Consider the following 25,037-nt stretch of genomic DNA (forward strand, 5'->3'; position numbering starts at 1 on the left):
GCTCTGTGGCTTCTGACTTGATCTTGCCGATTTCATAGGCGGGGAACGTACGTTTGCGTTTAAAACAGCATGTCAACCATCATGCCCCGCGATTTTCGGAGGAATGAGCACATGCAGTTCTTTTGTCTTTTTGTGTCTCCTGTAAAGCGTGCTCTGCCTGTTAGGCTTTATGGGAGTGCGACAAAGCTTGCCACCTGCGCATGCATTCGCAGCCGCATGCGGACGCATGTATTGGGAGCGTATCCTGCTGTTACATAAACGAGTTGATGCATTTATTAGTATAATTTCTAAATAGACTGCCGCGTGCTCACCTTTACATGGCGCCTTTAGGATGGGGAGCTACCGCGCACCAAGACAAGGACACAAAAAACAAGGACTGCGCTGCAGCACCACGTTTTAATTGTGCATTACGAACTAGACTCCCGCAGCCATCATCATGAGCTTTTAGAACGTGAAGCTTTACCATTCTTTTCAAATTAGGTTGTAGACCTGCGCTTCTTTTCAAAGGTCTGTGCTGCATAAAATAAAGGACGAGTATTTGGATTTTCTTAAACCATAGATTATCTCAGCAGTTTTCCAACGCAGCGCCATTTAAAATGGCAGTTGTGAACTTGTGAGGCTGCGTATCTAGTTTGTAAGCATGAGCTTTGCCAGAAAGCCGCGGGAGCAACGAGCAGCACGATTGGCTCTTCCTGACCACCTTCGCAGAGAAACGCACAGCAAGTAACATCGCCCCTTCGACTTGCCTGTCATCTCTCTGACACAAGCTGTCACGGGCTACGCCAAGCCCGGTGGGAGGAGGAACAAAACAGAGCCTGCTTCAAAAAGGCTGCCCTGCTGTGCAAACGTGCGAGCGTGCGACAACAACACCACCCTCCGCCCCCGCCGTGGTGGCCAGGGGAAGCATTTTGTCACTGTCAAGAAGGGACAGGTGGGGCGTCGGCGTCTGGTGGTCCAAGTAGTAGGCCGGCCGGAGAAGCCCCCGGGACTGGCGCCTAACTGATTGATACCGGCCCGAAGACACCTCTCGACGCGATGGCGTCGCGGATGCGCTCAATGGCGCAGCGCCAGCCAGGCGTTCTATTTGCTTCCCTGCTTTCCGTGGGCATGCCGGCGTCACTGGGCTTTCGATCAGAGTGTGGCCGTGCGGAAAGGCGTGTCATTAGCCGCCCTTTTCCAATTGGGCGATGGCTACCCAAGTTTCGCAAGCCATTCCCTAAGCGCCCAGCGTCGAGAGGACACCTTTCTCAGTGCGCGACAGCTCACAACTTCCATGCGGCACTACGAGAGCCAAGGCTTGGCCAAATAAAAACTCAAATGAACCATAGCAATTTTAAGTACATAAACGTGCTTCTTCAGGGAACGCCAGCGTGGCGACACTCCTTTAAAAAAAATTCCGGCCGACCCAGCAACCTTCAGTAATAAAATACTTGCACAAGGAAGGCCTAATGTGGTTTATTTGTCACCACGCTGACACTTGGCTGCAAGTTTAATGGGACTCCTGCGACAAATTTCGAATAACAGGAGACGTGTGCACTTTCTTTCGCCGTCTAATGCCAGTACTAATAGCCCTGTTGTAACAAGGTTCTGCTATGTGCGCTTTCTTGGGCTATATTGTAGTAAGCTTGCTGCGTTGAGAAAGCTTGGGTATCTACGCGCCCTAGTAAGCCGATCACCGAATAAACGCGGCCGCCAAGCTGCTAGATAATATGGACGCTCTTGACCTGGCACGCGTCCGGAGGCAGATGCAATAGAATTAGAAAGAAAAAGGGCATGCGGCTAAGTCTTTTGGGAGGCTGATCGTGTGCCACAGTCATTAGTGTCTTTAGCGACCAACTGGGGATAGAGCAGAACCCCTTTGAGGGAAACCTTGAACTCGATCTGATCATTCTCTTGGGGTTAGTAGTAGAGTCTTCGTAATGAGGAAAGAGAGAATAATTTATTTCTGTTTCCTTTCCACTTAGTGATCCGTCGAGGGGGTCTATTGGTTAATACATTTTGCTGCTATGGCTGACTGCTTGTCTTTGATATCGGCGGCAGCAGGTGCATTTCAGGTGAAAGAGAAATGCGAAAGTGCCCCTGTGTGCAAAATTTGGACTCCCGCTAAAGGGTGCCTCGCAACCCACGTGATTTGTAGCGGGCCAGTTGTATATTCGGCATGTTCAGCATAAATGAAAATTATCGCGTTCTTGCTTACTATCCTGTGGGTTCCCTCCAAACATTTTTTTTTAATTTTTGGTAGAAATTATTAAATATTATTCAACGGGGTAAATATGCGGGTGTTCACATGAAAGTGCCAGAACATATGTACAATCGTTGTGTAATTGATATGAGGTTTCGCGAAAAACGAAGAAACGAAATTTCAATAAATGAGCAAGTAAATAAAAAAATGGCTGACGAGTACGATACTCCCTAATACGAAATTTGAGCGCAGCTCCACCGGTTGCCTCGTTCATTGTTCAGAAATAACTGACTAAGGCTATACTGTCTTGTGACTATATAGGCAGACGGTTTATATTAGAATACGCTATGAGTGGCGTGGATGGCGCGGGCAACTTCTCGGGCGGAACATTTTACATCCGCCGCCGCAAACGGAGCGGAGCGCTGTGCGACTGCCACGCTAATCGGTGCATCGTGGGAGGCAGCGACTGGGCGCGGTCCACAGCAGTGCCGGAGACAGCAGATCTCTCGTGCAGCGCTGTTTCTACGTATGATATCGGTGGACGCACTCGCTGCATGCCTTACTGAACGCTTCATCGGTGAACACACAACAACGCGCGCTAGTGTGGCACCGTTGCGTGGCGGGTCGCCGCCGCGGAGCACGTCTCGAGCGGCGTCGGCGGAACTCCGCTTTTCTCCTCACATTTTCGCCATACTCTCCTCCTCCCCTTTCCTCCCCGATCTTTCCCCGGTGTTCTCTTCGTTCTCGGTTACATGCATCGAGGGACTACGGCGGGGGACGCCGCAAAACAACGGGAGAGGCCACATAGGAGCGGCGCTCTATAATAGAAAATAGACAAATAAATAGGCATAAAATAAAGAAAACTGTGGCGGATGCTTGGACCTTTTTAAGAATGTGAACGCAAAAGTCTAGTGGGGGTTTGCTGGAACTATCTGTTGAGATTTGCGGCCACGCGCGCAACCACATCACGAGCCCCGGGGACAGCACCCTCCGAAGCTCGTTACGCTCGCTCGCCATCGCCAGATTACCACATAGCATGTGTCAAGAGGCGGTGCGTCTTCCCAGCCTTAATAACAGCAGAAACACCATCTCTTTTATGCCCGCAATCTGCTGCGTGCTGCTGCCTCGTTCTAGTACGTCATGTTTCCGGACTTCCTCTTCCGCATCTTAACTAACAGCAAAAAAAAAAAAAAAACCGTCTGTCTCTGCTACTGCGTTTATGCCCGCTGTGACGAAATTTATTTCGTGGGTTGTGCCGTTACTCCTGTATGACTACTTTTTGTCATGCCAACCGTACTGGAACGTTATTGAGCCGAGTGGTATCACACAAAGGCCGTGCGTGTCCGGCCCCGCAGTGATGCATTAGCTTCCAAGGAACAGTGGGACGACACTGCTCGGCCGGGAACGGCCGTTTGGCGGCGCCATAACGACGGAAAGAAGGCGCATTGTATAGAAAAGGCATGACCGCTTGTTGGAACAGCCATCCATCGAGCGGGGAAGAGGCACGCATTTGCCCGCGCCCTACCAGGTATACTAACCGCGGAACAGGCTTTTCTAACGCTTTTGGCAGAAAAGTACCGTATAAAAATACTTATGTAACGTTGCGCGCGCATGAGTATAAACTTCATGAAAGGCATGGAAGTAGTGTGTTAGTTTTGAATTAGTAACAATATTGTGCGATGTTGTTAGCTTGCCGTGCTGCTTAAGTGCGGGTCTCTCCGCGGCCTAGTAAGCCGATCACCGAATGAACACGGATAGCAGAGCAGTGTCTTCTGAAAATTGGTAGAACAAAGCATAGCTTTCATAAAAAAATGCAACGCCACATTTACGTGTGTTTGAGGCGGCTTGCATTGATAAGTTGAATCTCCACTGCGAGAACACTTTTGTCAGTTGGCTGCTATATTAATTTTTACAAGCTAGTTACCAGGGCCCTTGGCAGTGCATCTGGTCATAGTCTGCTCTGAAAATCATGTATAAATTCAACTAATTCAGACACACGTTATGTTGCCGTTCCTTCCACGTGCAAACCCTTAATTTAAAGCCACTGTCACGGAGGTGTAATTGTGAATGATAATTTACAAAGAAACATCGCTCCGTAAGTCCTTGCGCTTTAGAAAGTAAGCCAAGCCTCGGGATAAATCATTAACGTTGTAGTGATATGCTAAATATATTAGTTGATAAATTCCCAATATTTCTTGCGTTAAGCGTGGCTGTGAAGCACATCGCGGGCCGTTCGATTCGAGACCAAAATAGAAACTTGTTTCATTGGCACAGAGACTCAAGTATCACCGTTTTAACGCGGGGGCGAGGGGGCCTAAGTTCTGGGCAAGTATCCGTAGCTGGTGTCATTTGTCAGGATTCAAATGTTACTCTCTTGACAGGCGCATTAATTTTCTCGACGTTTACCCACATAATGGGAATGTTTCGCCCCCTCTGAGCACACAGCCCGCGATTTCTATCCAACTAAATCTTCGAATCAAATCACAAGCCTAGAGGAAGCAGTTCCACTCTTGATTTTCGCGGTAATTAATTGCAGCGCTTAGCCTGAACATCGATCTGTTTACACGACCCACTTTCAAGGCAGATCTGCTTTTAATGTAAATTATATATACTTGACTGTGAAATAAAGAAGCCCAGTTCAAGCTGAGTAGGCCAATGGATAAAAACAATGGTCTACATTCAGGAAAAGTTGCATTATCAGCTCATATTGACAAAAATAAAACAAAGAAACTCAACAACAAACACCAAGGACGAAATTCTACGAATGTATGTTCTCCTCATTTCCAGCTATGAAACATTCCTTTGCGCAGCTCTTTCGATTGCCCTCTGTGCAGCTTCACGCCTTTTTTTTCTTTTGTGCAGGTGTGTGCGCGCACGCACGCACGCACACACACCCACGCGCAGACGCACACACACCATAAAGGATGCCCCCCGCCTGCAATTTACTTCGTCTACAGCAGGCTATGAACACCTTGCACAGATGGAGAAGTAACAAGTATCAGCAAGTCGTAGCTGCTGCGTCTGTGTTTACCGCACCTTTGTACTGGATGCTGCAGGCGGGAACACTAAGCGGAAGCACATAGGAAGCTGCAGAAAGCCAGCCGCATGGGGGATGCTCCATACTATTTCCAGCAGTTCCCCCGGAAATAATATCTTGGGCCCGAGTAACACAGCCCCGGCACCGCGAAGGAATCTTTCAATTCGATTCCGTCAACATGTTTACTAGGGAGGAAGGAGAAAACATCGGCTCCAGGAGATTCGGTGGCCGGTTAATGCAGCTACGATTGTCGGTGGCGATGGCAAATAAATAATGACAGCACGCAACGGCGAATAGAAGCTCCAGCAACGCACCACCGCCTAAACTATGTAGGCACGACATAAGAGGCACTGCGCGATGGACCAAGACGGTCCCTTCACAAAAATAGTAGCCTGTAGGTACTATCGCGCTCAATTGGACTGGCAACACGCGAGCGGCGGCCGAAGCTGCTCCTCGGGAGGCGGTGGAACGGCGCAGCGAGGCACTTGAGAACTAAGCAGAGAGGGCCCGTTCGGCTCTTCCGATAATCATCAGCACCCCGCGAGGGTAGCTTCTGCCTTTGACCTAGCGAGTGCACAACATTTGAATGCGCCCGATGCAGTGCAGTTAAGCCGAGCTTTGCGCAGCGGCTCAATAAGTGTGACGTATGGTGCGTTCCATGGTGTTATCGCTGAAGAACTGCAGCTCATACATTTTCATTGCTTGAAGCTGCATCTTCGGGCTGCTTGAAACTTTTACGATGCTTCCCGAAATCAACGGCGTAATTTCTCGCTCTATTGCGTCACTGAGGGCCCACTGCTGGGTTTAGGTTACTTAGGTTCAATTAAAGTAATTAAAACGTTTCATAACAGAGCTGTAGCCATTTGTGCGATAAACACACTGAAACCACCATGTGTCACAATTATCGAGCTGCTGCGCAAGGCTGCGCGGAATTACTTCGGGCGCATTCCAGCGTTTTGCATTCACCAGGTCAAAGGCAGTAGTTGCCCGCTGGCGGTTCTCATGATTGTTAGTAGAGCTGAACCTCCTCTTTCATTACTTCTCGATTGTCTCGCTGCGTGGTGTCACCGCAACCAGAGGAGCAGCTCCGGCCGCCGCTCTCCTGTTGCGAGTCAAATAGAGCGCGATAGTACATTTTCGCAGGTACGCCGCAGATTTAGACCACACGCTTTGCGCAGATACCCTGCTAGCACACAAACAGCAAGTGCAGGCACGGTGTTTATAAGTACTGCCGGACATCGTAAACACGCCAGTGTTTTATTTACGCACACAGCGTACTGATTGCCAGAACCTGAAGTGGAAGTGCACTTCAGTTAAAGAACGCTGCGTGCACAAGCTGGTTTATACGGAATGAATACCTGGAAGAAAGCTTGCCATGACGGGATAACAATGATGGCGATTTTAGCGCAAGTTTGAAGTAATAAAGCCAACTAAACAGGAGAACCGATAAAATAACGAGGTGGACTCAGCACTCAGTTTCTCGCATTGTCTTATGACGTCGCGGAAACTAGTTCCTACGATTCACGGGTCACCGACAAAAGGTGCTGCCTATAAACACGATTCTGCGATTGCTGTGCCACCTGTGTTTCCATTTTATCGCACCGCTCGAATGGTTTCATTGGTGGCACAGCCGTTCAGTGCAACTAGGAATACTTCTCGAGACGCGGCCAAAAATCCGGTATTCAGAGAAACGTTATAGCTGCCATGGGTGAGTGTGCTGTCTATGCATTGTCAGCAATTATTAGCTTCGTTTCCGGATTTAGCCTCTCTCTTTCAAACCGTCTTCAACAAACGGGGAAAGCGATTAGAAATCACTCATGATACCTGATACGTATCAGAGGGCAGATATCACAAGTTATGCAGACCTATTGCTGTTAGTTAGTGTGCAGCAAACGTCACCGACATGAGCGTTTTTGTATTTTTTGTTATGAGTAACACAGGTGCTCATGTCACAGTTGTAACAGAAAACTCCACAGCGGGCTCATCTTAGCCGCTGGCTCACCGCATGAAGAACCCCGATTCCTTACAAATACAAATCCGCAATGGCAAAACGCTGTTAAAGCGTGAAGTAAGTCAACATTAATTATACTCGTAATGAGTCCTTTCAGTCATGGCGCTAAAAGGGTTTCGGAGCACCTCTGCCACTCCCTTTCTAAAAAACACACGCACACGCGAGTCAGGCGAATAATGACACAAGTAAAAGCCCACGCTGGGTTCGCGCAGTTCCCCAGCTCTCGGCTGTTATGACTTCCCCTCCAGTGTACGTGGGTTTCATGTGACAAATAAACGCCTCGGGATGAATGGGATGCAGAACAGGCCGGGAAGCTCGGTTCGGCCTCCGCTGTGCCGCGACGACTGGGGCGTAGCGGGAGCCGGCTTCCGGCCGGACGCCGTTAATCGCGAGTCAGACAAGCGCTCTCTTCTGTCGCCTTAATTGCGTCCCGAGCGCCGCTTTGTTTGGCCGAGCGTTGTCAGGTGGCAACGACCGCGGCCGACCGGGCCCCGCAGCGACGCCTGCTCGGCCCCGGAGCGAACGCAGGAGATGCGCCCAACCGGCCCCAGTGTTTGCTAATGCTGCTGCGGGCAACACAATTAGTTGCGGATGTTGGGAACACTCGGGATTCGACGAAAAACGCCAAGACGGAAAGCGAGCGGGCAGCGAACGCATGCGGTTTGAGAAGTCGGTACAAACAGCCGCGCTGCAATAGTAACAAGAGATTGATTGATTGTAGGGTTTAACGCGGCGAGGCTACACATGGGCTGTCAGGCGCGCCATAGCTCGGATGAACTTTGACCAAATGGGGATCTTGAACGTGCGACTAAATCTCGACACACGGGCGTTTTCGCCTTTCACCCCCACCAGAAAAGCAGCCACCACGGCCGGGATCACACCCGCGTCCTTGGGCTCGGCAGCGCATTGACTTAGCCACTCAGCCACCGCGACGGGTAGTGGTAACAAGAGAGGTACGGGTACGAATTCAGATAAGGAGCAGAAGAGATAATCGTTGACTGCCAATCTGTACGAAAAAAAAAATCACCGACAATTACAATACTCTCTATTGAAAAATTTGAGCTCAGCTGTTTACGTGTTTGCATTTCGAGATATAATAGGCAAACAGATGCGTGCAGCCACAGATTACCCTGGCATCATCTCTTTGTTGCCACAAACCGGGCTCCGCTCATGCGGAGCTGCGTTTCCATGCGGTTAGTGTATCGGTGGACGCGTTCACCGCATCTCATAACGATTAAGTCGACACAAACCCTTAAGAGCTATGCTATAAACCATTTTGAGACTGTCTCATGCTCAGCTTTCCTTTTCGTTCTCCCTATGCTATTAGCGGCATTCATTCTCCGCTGCCCTCCGCGGTCGCTCTCTTTCGTTTTTCTTTTTGCCTCCCGTTAGCTCGGGTATGATGCCACTCATCCTCAGGAACGGGCCAGTGCAGGAACGTGCAAGAACGTCGCTAGTGCTCCCAGCACGAGACTCCACACGAGTCTCGACGTACAATCGTGTTTCACCCTGGGGAACAAGGACGATCAATGTCGTCACATCGTGTCTGGCTCTCCTAGGCGTTTGACTATCTGAAATGCTCCGAACACTATCGAAGCAACTACCACGCGTAGTCTTCAGTAAGAAAAAAAGTTAATTTCTGGGTACACACACCTGTATGTGAAGCACCTAAAATCGTCCTAGGCGTAAAACCTATTTTTGAGCATGCAGCAATAAATTAGAACAGGGGACCTCAGAGTTATTACTTCATGAATGGGAGTTTAATGGGCAGGCACTCAACAAAATTACACCAGCTTCCCGCGAGGGGAACCATGGGTAGATGCGACGCATCGTGGGGTTTCCGTTGCGTTTCCGTTATGGTGTTTCCATTTAGCGTGTCAATTTATTGTTGTTTCCATTATATTACGTACGGTTGCGCCGACCATCGCGATAGCAGGCCTGTTAGTCTCCATTCAAATCATCGGTGGTCACCGGATGTCATCGGAGCGGCGGAACGACTGAGCGGAGCGGCGCAGTTACCGCGTTTATATGTACTGTCGGGAGCAAAAGTCTGGATTCCACGCGAGCGGCGGCCGAAATGCATTGCAGCGCCACCCTGCGAAAGCTCGCCTGCTGTCGAGACACCGGCTGTAGGGCCTATCTTAACTGCACGCATGTTCGTTTGCTCGCACGAGTCTGATACGCTTTTTGTTCACGGAAAGACCGAACGGTGTCGCTTCGGCCGTGTCTAGCATTTACGACTGGGCAATTCCGTCGGCGTGTAGCATTTGCGATACGGTCTCAGTGAGTGGCAGTAAGCGGCCACTGATGCGTTGAACGGGTAGTTTTTCGTCACTCTTTATCAGCGTTGCACATCGAAAGTAGTTGCTATCTGCGACTGCACCGCAAAACAATAGTCTCAAACTGGTTTAAGGAAGCGTGTCGCTTCGCGACTGCTTTTATCGAATGAATCGAACGAACATGCGTGCAGTTAAGATAGGCCCTACAGCCGGTGTCTCGCAGCAGGCGAGCTTTCGCAGGGTGGCGCTGCAATGCATTTCGGCCGCCGCTCGCGTGGAATCCAGACTTTTGCTCCCGACAGTACCTCGCGTTAACGGTGAGGGGAATGACAGGGAGCAGCGCATGCGCATGTGTTAGATGTTTAACCGAGCGCTAACGCGCGCTGACGCACAACTGGGACGGCGACGGGAGCGAGCGCTAACACGCAGATGGCGCTGCGGTGAGAGCGGCGTTAGCGCGCAGCTGGCACGGCGAGGAGAATGGGGGAGGGATGCGGACTACGAACGACGGAAGACGCCGGAGGGACAAGGCGAGTTAAAGAGATGCGTCGCATCTAAAAAATCGTGCTCAAAGGAATCGCCTAGCCCTCCCTTCACTCTATTTCTAGATCCATTCAAACGGCAGGTCCGATGGGTGCGCTGCAGCTTGTAGGTAGCGCTGTGAGCTCAAAGTGATAACGCTGTCGCTCCTGTTGACGAGGTGTGATCTTCCAACCTAACCAAACCCGGCCAGCTAAGCACAATTGTGATGCTGTGGAAGTTCGGGGAGAGTACTCCTCATAACAATGGCACCTTTGATGAGCACTCACCATGCTTTCGCAATGATGATAATGGTGCTGACGCTGACAAGTGGGAGTTTGTGACGTACGTACGTACGCAGGCACGTATCTACGGATAAATTTTCGCCTTGAGAGAGCCGTATACGTCATTACGTCGCATCGATTGGCAAATTTCTAAGCGATTCTATCGCATACAAAAATATCCGCTAATCCCTTAAAGTTCCATAGCACGTGCCCACACAAAAAAGAAATAGCAAAACAAAGCGTGCATTAGAAATACCACTCGAGAAAAACAACAAGAAATGCATTTTAGAGTGAGAAAGTACAAAAAAAGAACGGGCCATCTCCACTAATGGGAAACCTGGGGAGGGGCGAAGCAAGTGTATTCAAAGGTTGTAAGTTTCTCTCTTGTCACACGGCGCGCGCTGATTGGGCACCGGAGATGCGCTGGTGGGAGGAGCAATCGCGCACTTGCTAAGGCGGTGCCGTTGAACCAGATTCAAGCAATGCATGCCACGACTGTGCCAGTTTGGGGTAGTGGCAGGGGTCAAAACCCGCGCCTCGCCCTGGGGCTCGTCCTCGGTGGTCAACGAGGCCCCGGCACCATGCTGCAGGTAAGTATACCTTTTCTTGCTTTAACCGGCCACCCTACCTGATCAGGCCTAGCGTCGAGAGGCGGCGGGTATTTGAGGGAAACACAAATTATAACACGTGTACAAACAGCTTCTGCTTGTGCTTGACGATTGCTGAAGCGGCCAGGCAGCGTTACACAAAGCTTTAAATCATGTTAGTTTATTTTGAACCAGTTTTATTCATTATACACTTTTTTTTAGTACCCGTTACATTCTAGTGCGATGTGTTGGAAAACGAGTGTCCCGGTGTTTTAGTACCGCGGCTACAGAAGACGACGGTAGGAGACGCCGACAGCCCGAGCCCCTAAGGAGCTTCGCCCCTAAAATATGCTCCTTTCAGCAAGGCTTGAGAGTGACCGCATTCGACAAATAACGTCCAGAAGAGGGCACCGCTTAAAGAATATTTTGGGCCAGACAACTACACTAGCATTCATCTCTTCTTTTTTAGACATTTCACCTCCTAGTTTATGCGTCGAGGTTAACGGCCTGCCCTTAAAGCCTGTGTCACGAGGAAGGATAACTAAACCCCATGAAAGGCCCCGAATGTGAAGACTACTTTGGAGCTAACGTGGAGTACAGACAAGCCTTTCTCAACACCCTGCTCCCTTCCATGATTCCATACGAACCAGTGACGGGAAAAGCAACTGCTAAGAGGGATGACCGCTTATACGAGGTCTTCTCACCCTTGTCCTTTCTATAGCCCACCGTACTAGCCGCCGTCCTACCTCTTCGCATCGCCTTTTTTTGTCATGCAGCCTGAAAAACGTTTTCAGCGCTAGTCTTTAACTTCCCGGCTTGCGGTGAGTAAAGTAGCATCGTAGAGAGTACTCCGCACAGGAGGTGTTAGCGTTTTATAATGAAAGCGCCTTCAAGGCTCCAATTTCTCCAGAATTGGCTGTTCATAAAAACCGCGCGAATTACCGCCCCTTTTTCAGTGTTAAAACTGTAGGAAGCAGCTAATAATTGGCCCTTCCAATCGGGAACATAATTTTTCAGCTGCTGCCGCGGAGCGCTCTCTCTGTTCTTCGGCGTATTTCGCCACTACGCCTTTTCCTTTTTGTGCGTGTTTGAACGGCTTTCCCAGACAATAAATATTGCAGTGTCTATTTTTTTTAAAAATGTTACTTCGTTTTCTGAAGCGGAGAACAAAAGGCCGTCGTTGTCTGACAAAGCGCGTGATATGCTTAGTGCATACGCTAGCCGCTCGGTGCCGGAGCAGCTATAGGAAGAAAGCGCACAAAGCGTTGTTCATGTGGGGCGTCTACCTCTTAATCTATCATGTTCGGTAAGTGTATAAACCGAAATGTCAGCAGCATCGCTGCTGTGGCAGTTTTAGACTATAGGGATTACCTGCTATAGACCCCGCCAATACGACAGTAATCTCACACATGAGAAGCATCCTGGCGCAGCAGGGCTACAACCCTCGCGACGTTGCCAAATAGCGCGGAAGCCGATAAAATGCATTAGTATGTCAGCCCACTTGAGGCACAGTGGCTGAACTGTATTGCGTCTGAGTAAGGTTCGGCAAGTAATTTGCGGTCAGTTATTAGCGCTTTTTAATCGTGTAGCCAACTTAAGGAATTCGTAACTCCTGGATAACTCCTCATGAAATTTATGAATAAAATAATTTGTCGCGAAAGCGTTTCTCGGCTAGGTTGCGAAAGCGTGCAGCCATCGCGAGTTGGCGGAGAGGGGGGGCCGAGGAGGTTCAAGAAGCGTTCTTGGCATCCTCATCCCCTACGACGTCTTTTTTCCCCATCAACATTTGCGGGCACTGCACTTCGACCATAAAAAAATATCGCAATGAAAACTGGTTTGAGGAACAGATAGCAGACTGTTTCCTTTGTGCGTCGTTAACGAGGAAGATATATCATCAGGATATTCATTCGGGGCGTTCATCCACTGAGTGCGCCTCGGCTAGTGATTGTTACCATTTCAAACCGTGCTGGTAGGCTTATCTCACGCATTTTTCACAGCCGACAACATGACCCAAGCGTGGTATGCCGATTACTGAGATATCGAGAATGCCCATCCAACGATAACGTCGGATGCCAAGCACGTTGTTTCACAGAACCGAAACCGAAACTGGTTTGAATGTTAATTTTGGACATCGTCCAATCACGTAGCACCTTGTATTGACGTCCCTGCTGTTAGATGGTTCGGCCGCCGGAAACCGCGCATGCTAGTTTTTCTTCTTTCATGCTTTATTAAATAAATACCGCGTTATCGCCCGGACAAACGGTGAAAAGTGTGTTTATTTGAGTCAGTCTACACAGCACAAGCAAAAACAGGAGCTTGACAAATTTCCTTCTGTGCCCCTTAAAAGAAAGATATACGAGCCCAACTACCCCCGCCGGCAGAAACTCTGATCATTTTAAAATCGTTGCTACAAATGGACATGCCTGGCGGCACGTGTGTATGTTGGTGTCTTTTGGGGGGTCGCGTATTTTCCAGCATAGTCGTTAGCACTCTCTTTTTGGTGTAAAAGCTTTGCTGTCAATCGGTCTCCTCGGTGAGCTCATATGATGACGACTACAATCACATACCTTCTGCAATACCCCTGTCCTCCACCGCATATCCCTGCAACATATCCCTGCAGCTACTTTACCTGGGACGTTCCAAGGTGTATCTATCACCTTGTATGAAAGTATCGAAATGCCCCCATCCCACACCCTCTGCCTGTTCAACAATCGGGCCCGAGCAGCGGGGCTAGCCCGTGGCCCTCTAGAATGTAGTCGTGCCACATAGCTTTTTTTTTTTTTCCGTAACGGATCCAATAAATTTTTTTCTTTCTCGTCTTCTTTCGCTTCTGGACTTCATTTCCGGGACCATACTTTTCAATCTAGAAGTGTATTTGTTTTCTATCTGCATCATCATTACTATGTCGGACACTCGTAACGCTACTGCGCTGTTTTTACTTCTTTTTGTACTGATGAATTACTCTGGTAGGATAGGTGCGCCAAAGGGAAGAAAAGGGTCAAGTCTAGCTCGCTGTCCTCACGCCTCATTTCCGGTGGAGTGCCAGTAGTAAAAATACTCCCGATAGGCAAATTCGTAGCTTTCTACCTTGAGGTCTACAGCAAAGCCCAGAGGTGGCGGGACTGACGATGGACGTTGAAGCGAGCTTTCTATCATACAACATCGGACCGACGAAGAATGGAACTTCTACGGGCCTGCGAGAAATGCGAACCTTTCGCCATTTACCTTTCTCTTCTCATTCTTCTAATCATTCCTGACTGCATCATGTCGCTGGGTGTTCCCTTCCGATACACTCGCCATTTCTTTTCCTCCAAAAATGGTGTAGGGAAGCGATGCTTGCACCCGTTCAAGCCCTCATTCGATGCTTGCCCCCGCCGACAGGCCTTTAGAGCGATGCCAGAGACGCTGAGGCAGGCGTACTCTGGGAACGCTGCCACTACTTTGTTGTTCTCCGCTTCGAGTGATCTGTTCCATAGAGTTTCTCAATATCACCTAGAGCGGAATGTGTCGCTGCGATCGCACACCGACATGGGAATTGTGGGTAGTGTGCGAATCGGATTGGCAGCAAGTGGCTAGTACAAAGGGCTATGGATTAGGCTTCTCGGCTCGGAAGTGCCTGCTAGTTCTGTTTTCGGTATGCTTTTCCGTTTTCGGGCTGCCACTTTCTGGCATTCAATGGCTATCACAGATATGTCTAAATAACAGCGTGATTAACACTTAACGCATGTGCTCGCGTTAGCGGCAAGTTTCTTTTAATACGAAGGGGTGACCACATGCAGTGACGGCGACAAGCGACGCCGAAAACGTAACTCAAAAGGTACAACAGCAGAGTGCACTGGGTGACAGCGACAAGCGAAAAAAAAAATTAATACACTGCCGCCAATGTGATCTGTCGTCGTCGCTCGTCGCTACAGTTCACTGTATCGCCGCTGCCGCTCGCTTGTGGGCTGCTTCTGGCCAGCAAAAAGCGAGCGAGGGTCCCAGCGGCCTGTTATATACCGCATCATACCGCTTGCCGCCGCCCACACTACAGCCACAAAATAAGCTACGTCTACGTATGCACGTCTAAGCCACACTATCCGTTTTCTGCACACATTCAGTTACGATTTTCGCATCGCTCGTCGCCGCCGCTGCGTTTACTTACTCCTTGAACATGCACTGCCTTGGCCAGGCGCAATGAGGCAACATACATAGCTACTCGACAAGCCAGTATTTATTTGCCATTTAACGCATTCATGAAATTTCATAATGCTTTCGCGCGTGCTTGAAGACTTACTTGCGGTAATAGGCTCCGCCTCTGAGTTTATTTATATCTGCCTGGACAAAGCAAATAAATACGACGCGATAGCATCATTCTTGCATCTCAATGTTGCATCTGCTTCGCCTGCCAAAACGCGTAGCATACGATAATGATACTGTGTTGAGGGGAAGCAAGAACACAGTTTAGGACAACCTAAATATTTTTTATCAGCCTAATATTACAAGAAACCAAAGAAAACCTCATCAAGTTTGGAGTATGTAATAATTTAAAAATATAGCCGGGAACGCCCGCTGTATCTGGCGGCGTGAGCCATATGCAGGACTCTTGTTTGGTTTTTCTTTCTAACCCTCAAATTTAGTTCTTCTTTTAAGCACTGGAACACAGCATTTTATACAAAGTAAAATTTGTTAACAGCGGCACTTTTGGCAGCAATATTTTAAACAAAAACTCAATTTGCGTCGCCACAAAGTCGTTGCCGGCCATGCCACGCCGAACTTCCGGCCGAACTACACACTATGGCGGCACTCATGGAGGCGTAGAGCGCCTTCGCCGAATCACGTTGACGCTAGCGCCTAGAAACTCTATGATCCGTTCAGCACGGCTACCCGCAGTATAGGTCAACATCTGAATCTTATCGCGCGCGCGCCTTTCTTGATTGCGCTCTTCCCGACATCGTCATCAGGGCGCGAGCCGGCAGGGAAACGACGGCTCTTTATCATCGTGCTGGGGAAACAAGGAGCCGCTGTGGTGCAGATAAGCGGGCAGAAGAAAAGGAAGGTGAGAGGCCTCCATTAGGTATGCCTTAGCGGCCATGCAAGCTCCTGCGTTGCCACGGGAGATGCACTGTTTTGCAAGCTATTTCTTAGCTTATAGCTTCTCCCCTTGCTCTTGCCGGGCTTTTTGTTCCGGGAAGAAGAGAAATAGAAAATGAGTCCCGTGGTTCGACAAAGTACCTGGTGCTGACCCCATAAAACGCTGCAGCTTACGACAGTGAAGCCAGCCGTTCCACACGTCTGTTCAGTGGCGTGTAACAAGCTCTTTCTTAAAAATCAGAAGTAGCTTTCCCGCTCTCAAGCTTGTTGAGTAAAGCGCTACTTAGAGGCGCTGAACCGGGCAAAATTTTACTCCTAGTGCCGCTTTGACGATGAGGCATTCTCGGTCCTAAGAAGTCTGATTCTTCTACCCATTTTCGTTTCTAGCTCCTCCAGCTGGAGGTGACTTCTCCCTACACTACTTTCTTGCCGCCGATTGAACTAGGGGGGATAGCAGTATGGATGTCGTCGTTATGTTCAATACGTTTTGTAAAGCTCTGTTTATGTATTTAAGTGAGAGCTCCTTCTTGCTCTCTCTTTTTGGAAATTACACTTTCTGACATATCTTACGGGCAAAATTAAGTTGTTGGAACTTCTGCTGTTCCCGTTGCCACCAACAGTGTCCACAGGCTTCATCAAGCAGTCGGATGGCAAACAAAAAGTATCCCGCCTTCCCCCATATCACACACCTGTTTTAATTAATTCAGGTAGGATGACTGCACAAACATTAATTGCGGCCTTACAACCAATTCCGAGGTAAATGTGTGATAGGTTTGTTTGGATAATCCTAAACTTCACAGGGCTTTTTTCTTTCTGAATTTCTTCAATCCTTAATTATGAAGCATCTGCAGACGTCCCGTCATGTGAGAAGACCTGAGCGCTCCTCAGAGGAGACCTCAGTAAACCTAACCAACCTGCAATCCCGAACGCACACAAGTATAAGCAGCCGAATGTCAAGAGAGGGACAATGATATTGCTACCAGCGGTCGATGGCGGTCAGGGTTAGCAGAACGTCCCTCAGTAATCGCGGCGACCAGTCCACTATGTCGTTCCTGCTGGGAGGAGAGCAAAAGGTAACAGTTCTTTGACAAAAAAGCACGCCTTTCTCGACGAAAACGTGAGCCCGAAAAAGAAGCTTTTAGCTTTCCCAGGCCAAAAAGCTCGACCACACCCTCTTTTAAATCACAAATTCCCCCATTCGAGACAAAATAACGATGTTAGAAATAATAAAGGAGTATGTAAAAATGCAATGTAAAACGTGCGCTGTTTTTGTGAAATTCGCTGAAAACCAATATTGAGTTAGCTGTCACACCGGATGGAATTAAAACGACAAACGTCTAAAATTGCATCCCAAGAAACGCGTGGCCGCGCACAGCAGTGGCGAGCCCCACGGGACGAACTAAATGAAGTGCACTCGGCGGCAGAGCTGGCTGTGCACCGTCTGCAGGAGTCTCGGCGGCCGCGACGGACGCCCGGCCATCGGCTGCGGTGATGCGCGAGCGCTCTGTATCCCGGCAGCCGACAAACGCACGGGGCCGCGTCAGCCCTAATCGAATTTCTGCAGACGACACGCGCCGCAAGCAGGGGGCCAACCTGGATGCCTGCGGGCCTACTCCAGATTTCTCCCCCAGTGCTCGACACAGCGGCGGCCCGGCCGGCTCGTTTGCTGTGCCTTGTGACACAAATAAGCTGCTCCCAGAAGGGGGGCGGGAAAGGGGGAGGAGGGATGCATAATCTAGTGCGGGAAACAACTCTCGCGCAGTCACGTTCGATTAGCTCTGCAGAGGGGAGGGCTGTTTGACGCCGCCACTGTTTCAACGTGTTTGCTCAGATTCTCACCGCCCCCTCCTTTTAGTCCGCCGTGTTTCTTCGGTCGAGCTTCAAATAACCCACTTTCGTTGTATCCTAATCGTGTTTTTTTAAGGCGAACTCTTATCCCGGCCAGTGGGAAAAACAAGGCAGCGAATGCGTCGCGTTCTGATCCCACGTGGCAATTTAATCAGGAGTCTGAGGGGGTAAGGTGGCCGCAGTGTCAAGATGACTCCAGCAACGAGTGTACAGAAGCTATCGATCATGGAGTTATCTGTACAAAACTGCTTTGCATTTATTACATATGCACTGAATTTATCAACACAAACTTGTGATATCATGCAGCAAACATATAACGTTGCCGACCTGCAGTGGAGCTAATAATAGCTGGGATTCTTAAGCGTGGTTGAATATTTTGTGCACATTCTTTCTTCTTCCCTGAAAAAGGCCGCAGCGACTGGGAATCGGGCTGACAACCCTGTGTTCAACCGGAGAACGCATCAAATACTCAGCCACCACGGTAGTTTGCGTGTTCGCTAATAGCATGTGCTACAAACGCATAAAAGAAAGAAATTTATTTTACTTTCGTAAATTTCCTGCCTCGCTAATTTAAGTTGCGCTCCCCGTCGCAAAGATAAAAAAATAGGACTGTACTTTACGTTCCTTTTGCTCTGGCCTCCATGGTCTTATTGTCGTTTCGACGTTTACATCGCCGATTTCATCGGCTCGGGAGCAGGCCGCAGCGGCTGGTTGAAAAAAAAAAATTCGAATGAAATGCAGCAAACCGCCCCGTGTGCAGAACTTCACAAGTTTACAGAACTTTACCAATTAATATAAAGCCATCCATTGCGGCACATGGCGTGTATCCCAGTTTATGACGTTTAAAGGGACGTCCTTAGGGTTGCAGTTGATTCAAACTGCAGCGAAAAAATAGCTGCAAATGCCCAGCGCTTAACACGAAGTGTCGCATAGAAGCGCTTGTTGAGGGCGTCTTTTCCTGTGACTGCGCATCCGCGGCGCCTTTGTTCGCAACACCCTGACGCACAAAACCAAAAAGCGTGAGTGAATGTGCCGTAATGTCAAAGATCCCGGTACTAAACTAAAAGGATTTTGGGCTAAGGCCGGGTCAGGCTGTTGCCGCAACTGCCGTAATAACTTTAAAGAATGACGTCATTTCACGTCTCAGCCAACCGAACTGCGTGACATGCCGTTTTTTTATGTCCCTAAATCACGATATGGCTTTTGCGTCGGTAGTCTGAATATCGCCTATTTCTTTTTGTCAAAGAAATAGGCAAAAAATCTACGGTACGGGGACGTTTGCTGGCGTAGTAATACACCGGCAAGCTGTCTCACTCTCACACGCTCTCGCCATTTCTCTCCCGCTACTCTCACTCACGTCAGAATCTGGGAGGCCCCTGCTTGCTGTTACGTACTTCTATAATTACTAGTTGTAAATTGCAATTTGCAATGAAATTTGCTCATTGTTGTGCTCCCACTGAGTTCGGAATGATTATGTGGTCGGTCCTCGATAACTGTATGACTATCCGTCCCAGTGTGTCGAACCGAAAAAAATACCGCTTTGGTTACGGTTCTGGTTCAGGCGAAATCATTTCGTTCCGTTTCAGTTCTGGTTTGACAAAATCACGTACCGAACCGGTTCGCGAACCGGTTCGGGAGCTTGAACCGGTTCGCGAACCGGTTCGATGAGTTGAATTATCACTGAAATTAAAAAAAAAACATTCAGTAGTTTAAAACGACAGTCAAATCAAAATATAAACAAAAATTCAAAATGCTACTGTTCCCCAAGGGCAGTGGCGCAATTGCAAAGCAAACTTTAAACAATTACGAGATATTAGAAAAACAGATGAAGTGGCGACGATTTACCACCTACTTTCTCGCCCAGTCTTTATGTTGTCCTAGCTACTATTCATAAAGCCACCGCCAAGAGGTATGACGGTGGGATATATTTTCTGCCCTTTCCTTTCTTGTTGAAATCGCAATCGTCGCTATGGAATTGCCCATCGCGCTAACCTTGAAGCCTTAAATTTAGGCCTGCGTACTGGCACGTTCCAACACCAGCGCTTAATACCAATCGCACACATATTTTACATTTGTAACGAAACAGAAAAGTCCTACAACAGGCACATAAATACTACCAATGAATTAGATTATTTGGTCACCCTGAATAACTTGTTAGCTGTCACCTTATCGAATGTGTTAGCCACACTTTTGTTAAAAGTAAGCTTTCGTTACCGCTCAGTAACTTCATTATTGCTCTGACCACTTCAATTCCTTTTGCGATAGCTACACCGGATATGTGCATTACAATCAGTATGTCATCTTACCGCCTGACCCCCGGCCATCGTTCCGTGTGCTACATTGCGGAATCTTATAACAGATTATGCTGCTACAAAATGAAAGGGAAATTTGACGCGCAGAGCATGAGATGGGACTTTTTTGGGTAGACGCTCTTTAATTCGTCCACAGCAGTACTCCCCTCCGGAACGAGTAGCAGTAGAAGTAATGTAGCGAGTTGGGCAGTCAGTACAAGTGCACCTTCGAAAAAAAAAGCTGATCTGAAAGAGACAAAAGTGCATCAGCAGCAAACGGCTTAGCCACTGATCAGCTCCTGAGGTCACACCGTCAAGTATTAACAATTTGCAGGTGTCAGACCTTTTAAAGAAATTATGATATGCAAAACGTTTGCACACATCGTGTGTGGGCTTTCGTTGTTGCGCAGTGGAGCACTCCTGCAGCCTGACTGCTCCAATAAAGTCGCAGCTAGGGAAGGGCAAAGTCGTTTTATATCCCCTGCAAGCTGCCGAGAATGACATTTCGTTTGGTCAGTTTGCACTACGCTCGTGCTTCCAGCAGCAACAGACCATTGCTACATTAGTGCTCATTCATTTCTCCTGTTGTTACATAGAGCGTGATAGTGTTCAATTGTCTGGAGGGGAAAGTGCGCGAGCGGGTACGAAGTTGATGGTACGTGAAAGAAAAAAAAGGGCTGAATTCAATTGACTGTGCAGTATCAACAACGGAGGGTCGAACAGTTTCGGCACGAACCGGTAACCGTTATTTCTTTTTTTTTTTCGGTTCAGTTCCGGTTCGGGTTCAGCGTGCTAAAAAAAACCATTCGGGTTCGGGTTCAGTTCCGGCAAAAATACCGGTTCAGTTCGGTTCCGGTTCGACACCCTGATCCGTCCTCCTAGCAAGTTTTTTTTTTTTTTTTTTACAGCAAAAGCTGTAAAAAGCTGTATGCACGATGGGCTGCCTCTGTTGCTGCAACTCTGTGTGGAGCCTGTGTGGCTATCCGTCCACAAGAACCTAAAAGTGCGTGGATGCTGTTAACACAAGCTGCGTGTGAGATAAGCAAGCACGCTGGCACAGTGCGTGCACTAACATTGCGTAAACAATTAAGTAGGTCTTGGGCGACACCTTTCACTTAACTGGTAATGCGCTTGACAACGTTCGTCGATGATTTTTTATAGTATGATATCTTATCTTCTTCCATGTACCTGCGCGATTATTCACCGCAGTGATGTGCTCTAAGAGACTCAACACAGTGCTGTTAACATGTTGAAATCGCAGTGCGCCGTCACGAAGGAGATTGTAGAACAGGACGACCTATGCACTGTTATATTTCACGATCGTGAGGCGCCCCCTGGGTCAAACGAAGCAAGATTTTTTTCGAAATGTTTCGAAATAATGTTGACCACGAATTGTTTTTTTTTATTAGACGACATTTAGGAGAACCGGTTAAAAACGTCCGAATTGCATCCTTTTTAATTGTAACCTAATATACTTCGAAATTGCCAGGAGGAATTAGTTTGGTCTTTAAAGAGGAGCAGTACATTTTTCAGCCCTGAGATACGCCAGTTCGAACCAGCTCGCTTTAGACGGCCTTTGCGCGTGTCGACACCAGTGTTTCCCAAAGGGATCCCGCCGGGAAGGTGTATAGATCGTCTGCTTTTCGATCAGACAATCTGCTACGTAGAAGCGCTACGGACACGGAGAAGGGGACGCATTTATCGAGCAGATTTTGCCAAAGCGGTGCGGTAAAATGCGGGACCCTTGCCGAACGCGAAAACAGTGCATGACCGTGTACATGGTGTACCAATTTAGCACCATTGACGTCACGTCTACGTCCCCTGTTAAAATCGCTCATACGTGTAGGCTCTCGCACGCGCCGTAGGATGGGGCTGCAAAATGTGCCAGGGGAAAAGACCCAGATCAATGTAGCATGAAAAAGAGCTCCACCCGGAAGGTAAAGTTTAGAAGACATGCGTAGGCATACCAGAAATTTCCCTCCACGTCAGCTTCCATTTATGGACACGCGAGGAACCATATGTATGACTCCTCAATGTTTAACGCTCGGAAATGTTATCTGATGCAAATTACATCGGATAATTAAATTTTGTTTTAGTCGGTGCCTCCTGTCGTCGTCGTCGTTTCATGTAGTCATGGTATTAAAACACCCGGACACTCGTTTTCCAACGCGTCGCGCTAGAACGTAACGCGTGCTAAAAGAACCCAGCCGGACACTCGTTTTCCAAAGCGTCGCACTAGAACGTAATGCCTACTAAAAGAACACATCAAGGCACTCATTTTGCAGCGCCTCGCAATAGAACGCTCCGTGCTTCAAAGACACGACCTTTTACAGCAAAGCTGTACACCTCTACCAGCGATTAGCTTCATTTCTGTGGGCCGAAACGCCAAGGCGCCAAGAATACACTTATACACTGCATGCTTCGCCCCTTCCCAGGTGTCACTTTAGTGGAGATGGCCCGGGAATATTTTTCATGGTCCGAGTGCCCCTCTTTGATTTTTTTTTTAACGGGAGTCATTTAGGCACGTAAAAAAACTCGGGTCAGTCTGTCTGGGCCCTGTGGAGCCGAAAGATTATCGCTGCTGTCAGCGGTGTGAATTCGGTGAATGTCGCCCCGAAGCGTACAATATAGACCATGCAAAGAGCATGAAAATGACCACAGCAACCTGTTGCGGTAATCTAAGCACCGTGGCTACCCTTGGCCACCTATTTGAACCTTCTTGCAAGGCCCGTTGTATTGGCCGTTAGGACCGTTACAAGCCACATGCCCCCTGGCCCATTGGCACGCATGGGAAGCGGGAATGCAGGCTATCAGGTGCGCTTTTGAAGGCAACCCTTTCTGCTGATTGCTGCCACCATAACATCGCGAAAAACGTCATGCTCGAACTGTGCAGTGTCACAGCTAAAATCCCCATTTTCAATATTATTTGTATTATTTTCTCTGCTGAAAGAAGAGATCGATCGGTTCGCGCTGTGTTGTTCAAACTCGCGGTAACATTTAAAAGAGTAGACCTCCGTTGAGCTTCACTCCGCAGTGCCCGCTCTGACCTTTCACTGTGATTCTCTTCACCTTCATTCAATCTTCCATTTGGAAGCCAGTCTCCTGTTCTCTCTCTGTACCTCCAAGGCCGCTATTCTTTATCTTCCCTCTCAACTAAACCTCGCGTGAACAGATATGATCTTAGGGTCCTCCAAGACTTAAACAAGGGTATAGCTAACCGGAGGAAGAAAAATTCCGAGTGCAAAACGCATTCACTCTCCGGACTTGCGACATGCTCGTGCCTGGAGGGCCGTAAATTCAGGTTTTCTTGCTATTTGACGTTCACTGTAACGTTAGAATATTGCCGAGTATAAATTCAGACTGTAAATGGCCGCCCCGGCGCCCACTGTTCAGCCCCTATTTTTAATCATGGAGCGAAGATACCTTCCAACAACAGAGACCACATTCGTGGTCACATTCAAGATTTAGCGTCGTGCATGCCCATCCGTAAACGCACGTGGAGCGGAGATTGCGAGTCAGAGCGCATGCGCGTGGTACTGCCTCTCCCGCAAAGGTGAGACGTGGCTCACCTTGGGCGGCTTGGCGGTGAAGTTGCCGAGGTCATTGTGCAGGCCGAAGCGGTACTGGTGCGCCTGTGGCCCGTGCAGCGGCGACGCCGACGAACCGGCCGAGCTGCTCTCAGGCGGCGGTTCGGGTTCGCGCGGCGGCGAGTCCGAGCCGGACATGGCCGCCCACGACGTCATGGAGGCATCACGCCTGCAAACACACACACATGATCGCGGAAGTCAGTTTTCTGCCCACACGAGCCTAGGTATGTATACGCTGGTGCGCAAGAGCGAAACAGCGTTGGACAAGGAAACCGCTGTACACATTGAACACATCGGAAAGATCTAAACAAGACGGCTAATGGAATACTCGAGCGCGTGTATTTAACCGCAGCGTTCTCGCAGAGCTGCGAACCACGCCTTGAACACCTTTGTAATGGTATGTTTAGTGTCTGCTAGACGAAAATCGTGACCTATTTCACTTTGTGAAATTGGGTGGCCAGGGAAGCTGAGGTGGCTCGGAATTTTAAACAATGGTTCGAGCTCAATTATTGTCTTGATCGGTGGTCATCGCGACGAAGGGCGTGCACACACATTTATTGTCTCGTCTTTCGGGTTTTATATATATTCGCGGGGACGACTAGCCTCATCCCGCGAGGAGCCGGACTAAAGTAGACGCGAATGATGCTTCGACGTGCCCGCCACCACGAGAGAGAGGAAGCAAGGGGAAATAGGCACGTAAGCGCTTGGCACGAGGACAAAGTCAGGGCGGTAGGAGCGTAGACATGTCCGACGCCTATCGTACAGCGGAAATCTTTGAGAAAACTCTTCAGTTAAAGCAAGAGCGTCCGGAATAAAAGCAGGCAAGCTCGCAAACAAACAAGCAAACCGTCAAAGAAACGCACAAACAAGAACGCCTCGTACTTTAAAGATAAGTAGAGTCTCAGGAGCTTTAGCTTACACACAGGAAAAATATATGAAATTCTAGACCTCAACAGTTTCGTTGTAAAAGCAAAGCTAAAGAATAGACGCAAACGGTGTTGTAAAGAATGCGAAATTGCCACGAAAATGTTGCAACTAGTCTGGTGAATCTTCCTGCAATATCTTGTAACCTACGTAAGTTGCTGCAACAGAAAATTTCTCCATTAAAAAGTGTGGTGCAAGTACATCCCCGTGGATTAAAGCCCAACGGAAGCATGTCGCTGTGGTAGCTGGCTGGTCACAGTTTATTTCTACAAATCAGGGCTTTACAGGACGAACGATAGCGTCAGAAAGCAGCTTCAGAAAGTAAACCTTCCAAAAAGTCCCAACAAATAGTGACGAGAACATTTAGAACTTTGGAAGCACAGTATCCACTGGCCCTGTGCTGGTAATGTAAAAA

At 48.7% G+C, this 25,037-nt stretch overlaps 1 protein-coding gene across 1 annotated transcript in view; it reads right to left on the bottom strand.

Moving 5' to 3' along the window:
• Positions 1 to 25,037, bottom strand: part of LOC144156122 (uncharacterized) — an 882,723-nt gene that overhangs the window by 519,917 nt on the left and 337,769 nt on the right. Inside the window, exon 3 of the mRNA XM_077687950.1 lies at positions 23,681 to 23,867. Within this exon, the coding sequence (XP_077544076.1) occupies positions 23,681 to 23,854 (174 nt within the window). The 5' untranslated portion in view covers positions 23,855 to 23,867. The remainder of the gene's footprint in view (positions 1 to 23,680; positions 23,868 to 25,037) is intronic.

The sequence above is a fragment of the Haemaphysalis longicornis genome, unplaced genomic scaffold (assembly GCF_048455015.1).
Source record: "Haemaphysalis longicornis isolate Haplotype H1 unplaced genomic scaffold, Haemaphysalis longicornis Haplotype H1 scaffold_1, whole genome shotgun sequence".
NCBI lineage: Eukaryota > Metazoa > Arthropoda > Arachnida > Ixodida > Ixodidae > Haemaphysalis > Haemaphysalis longicornis.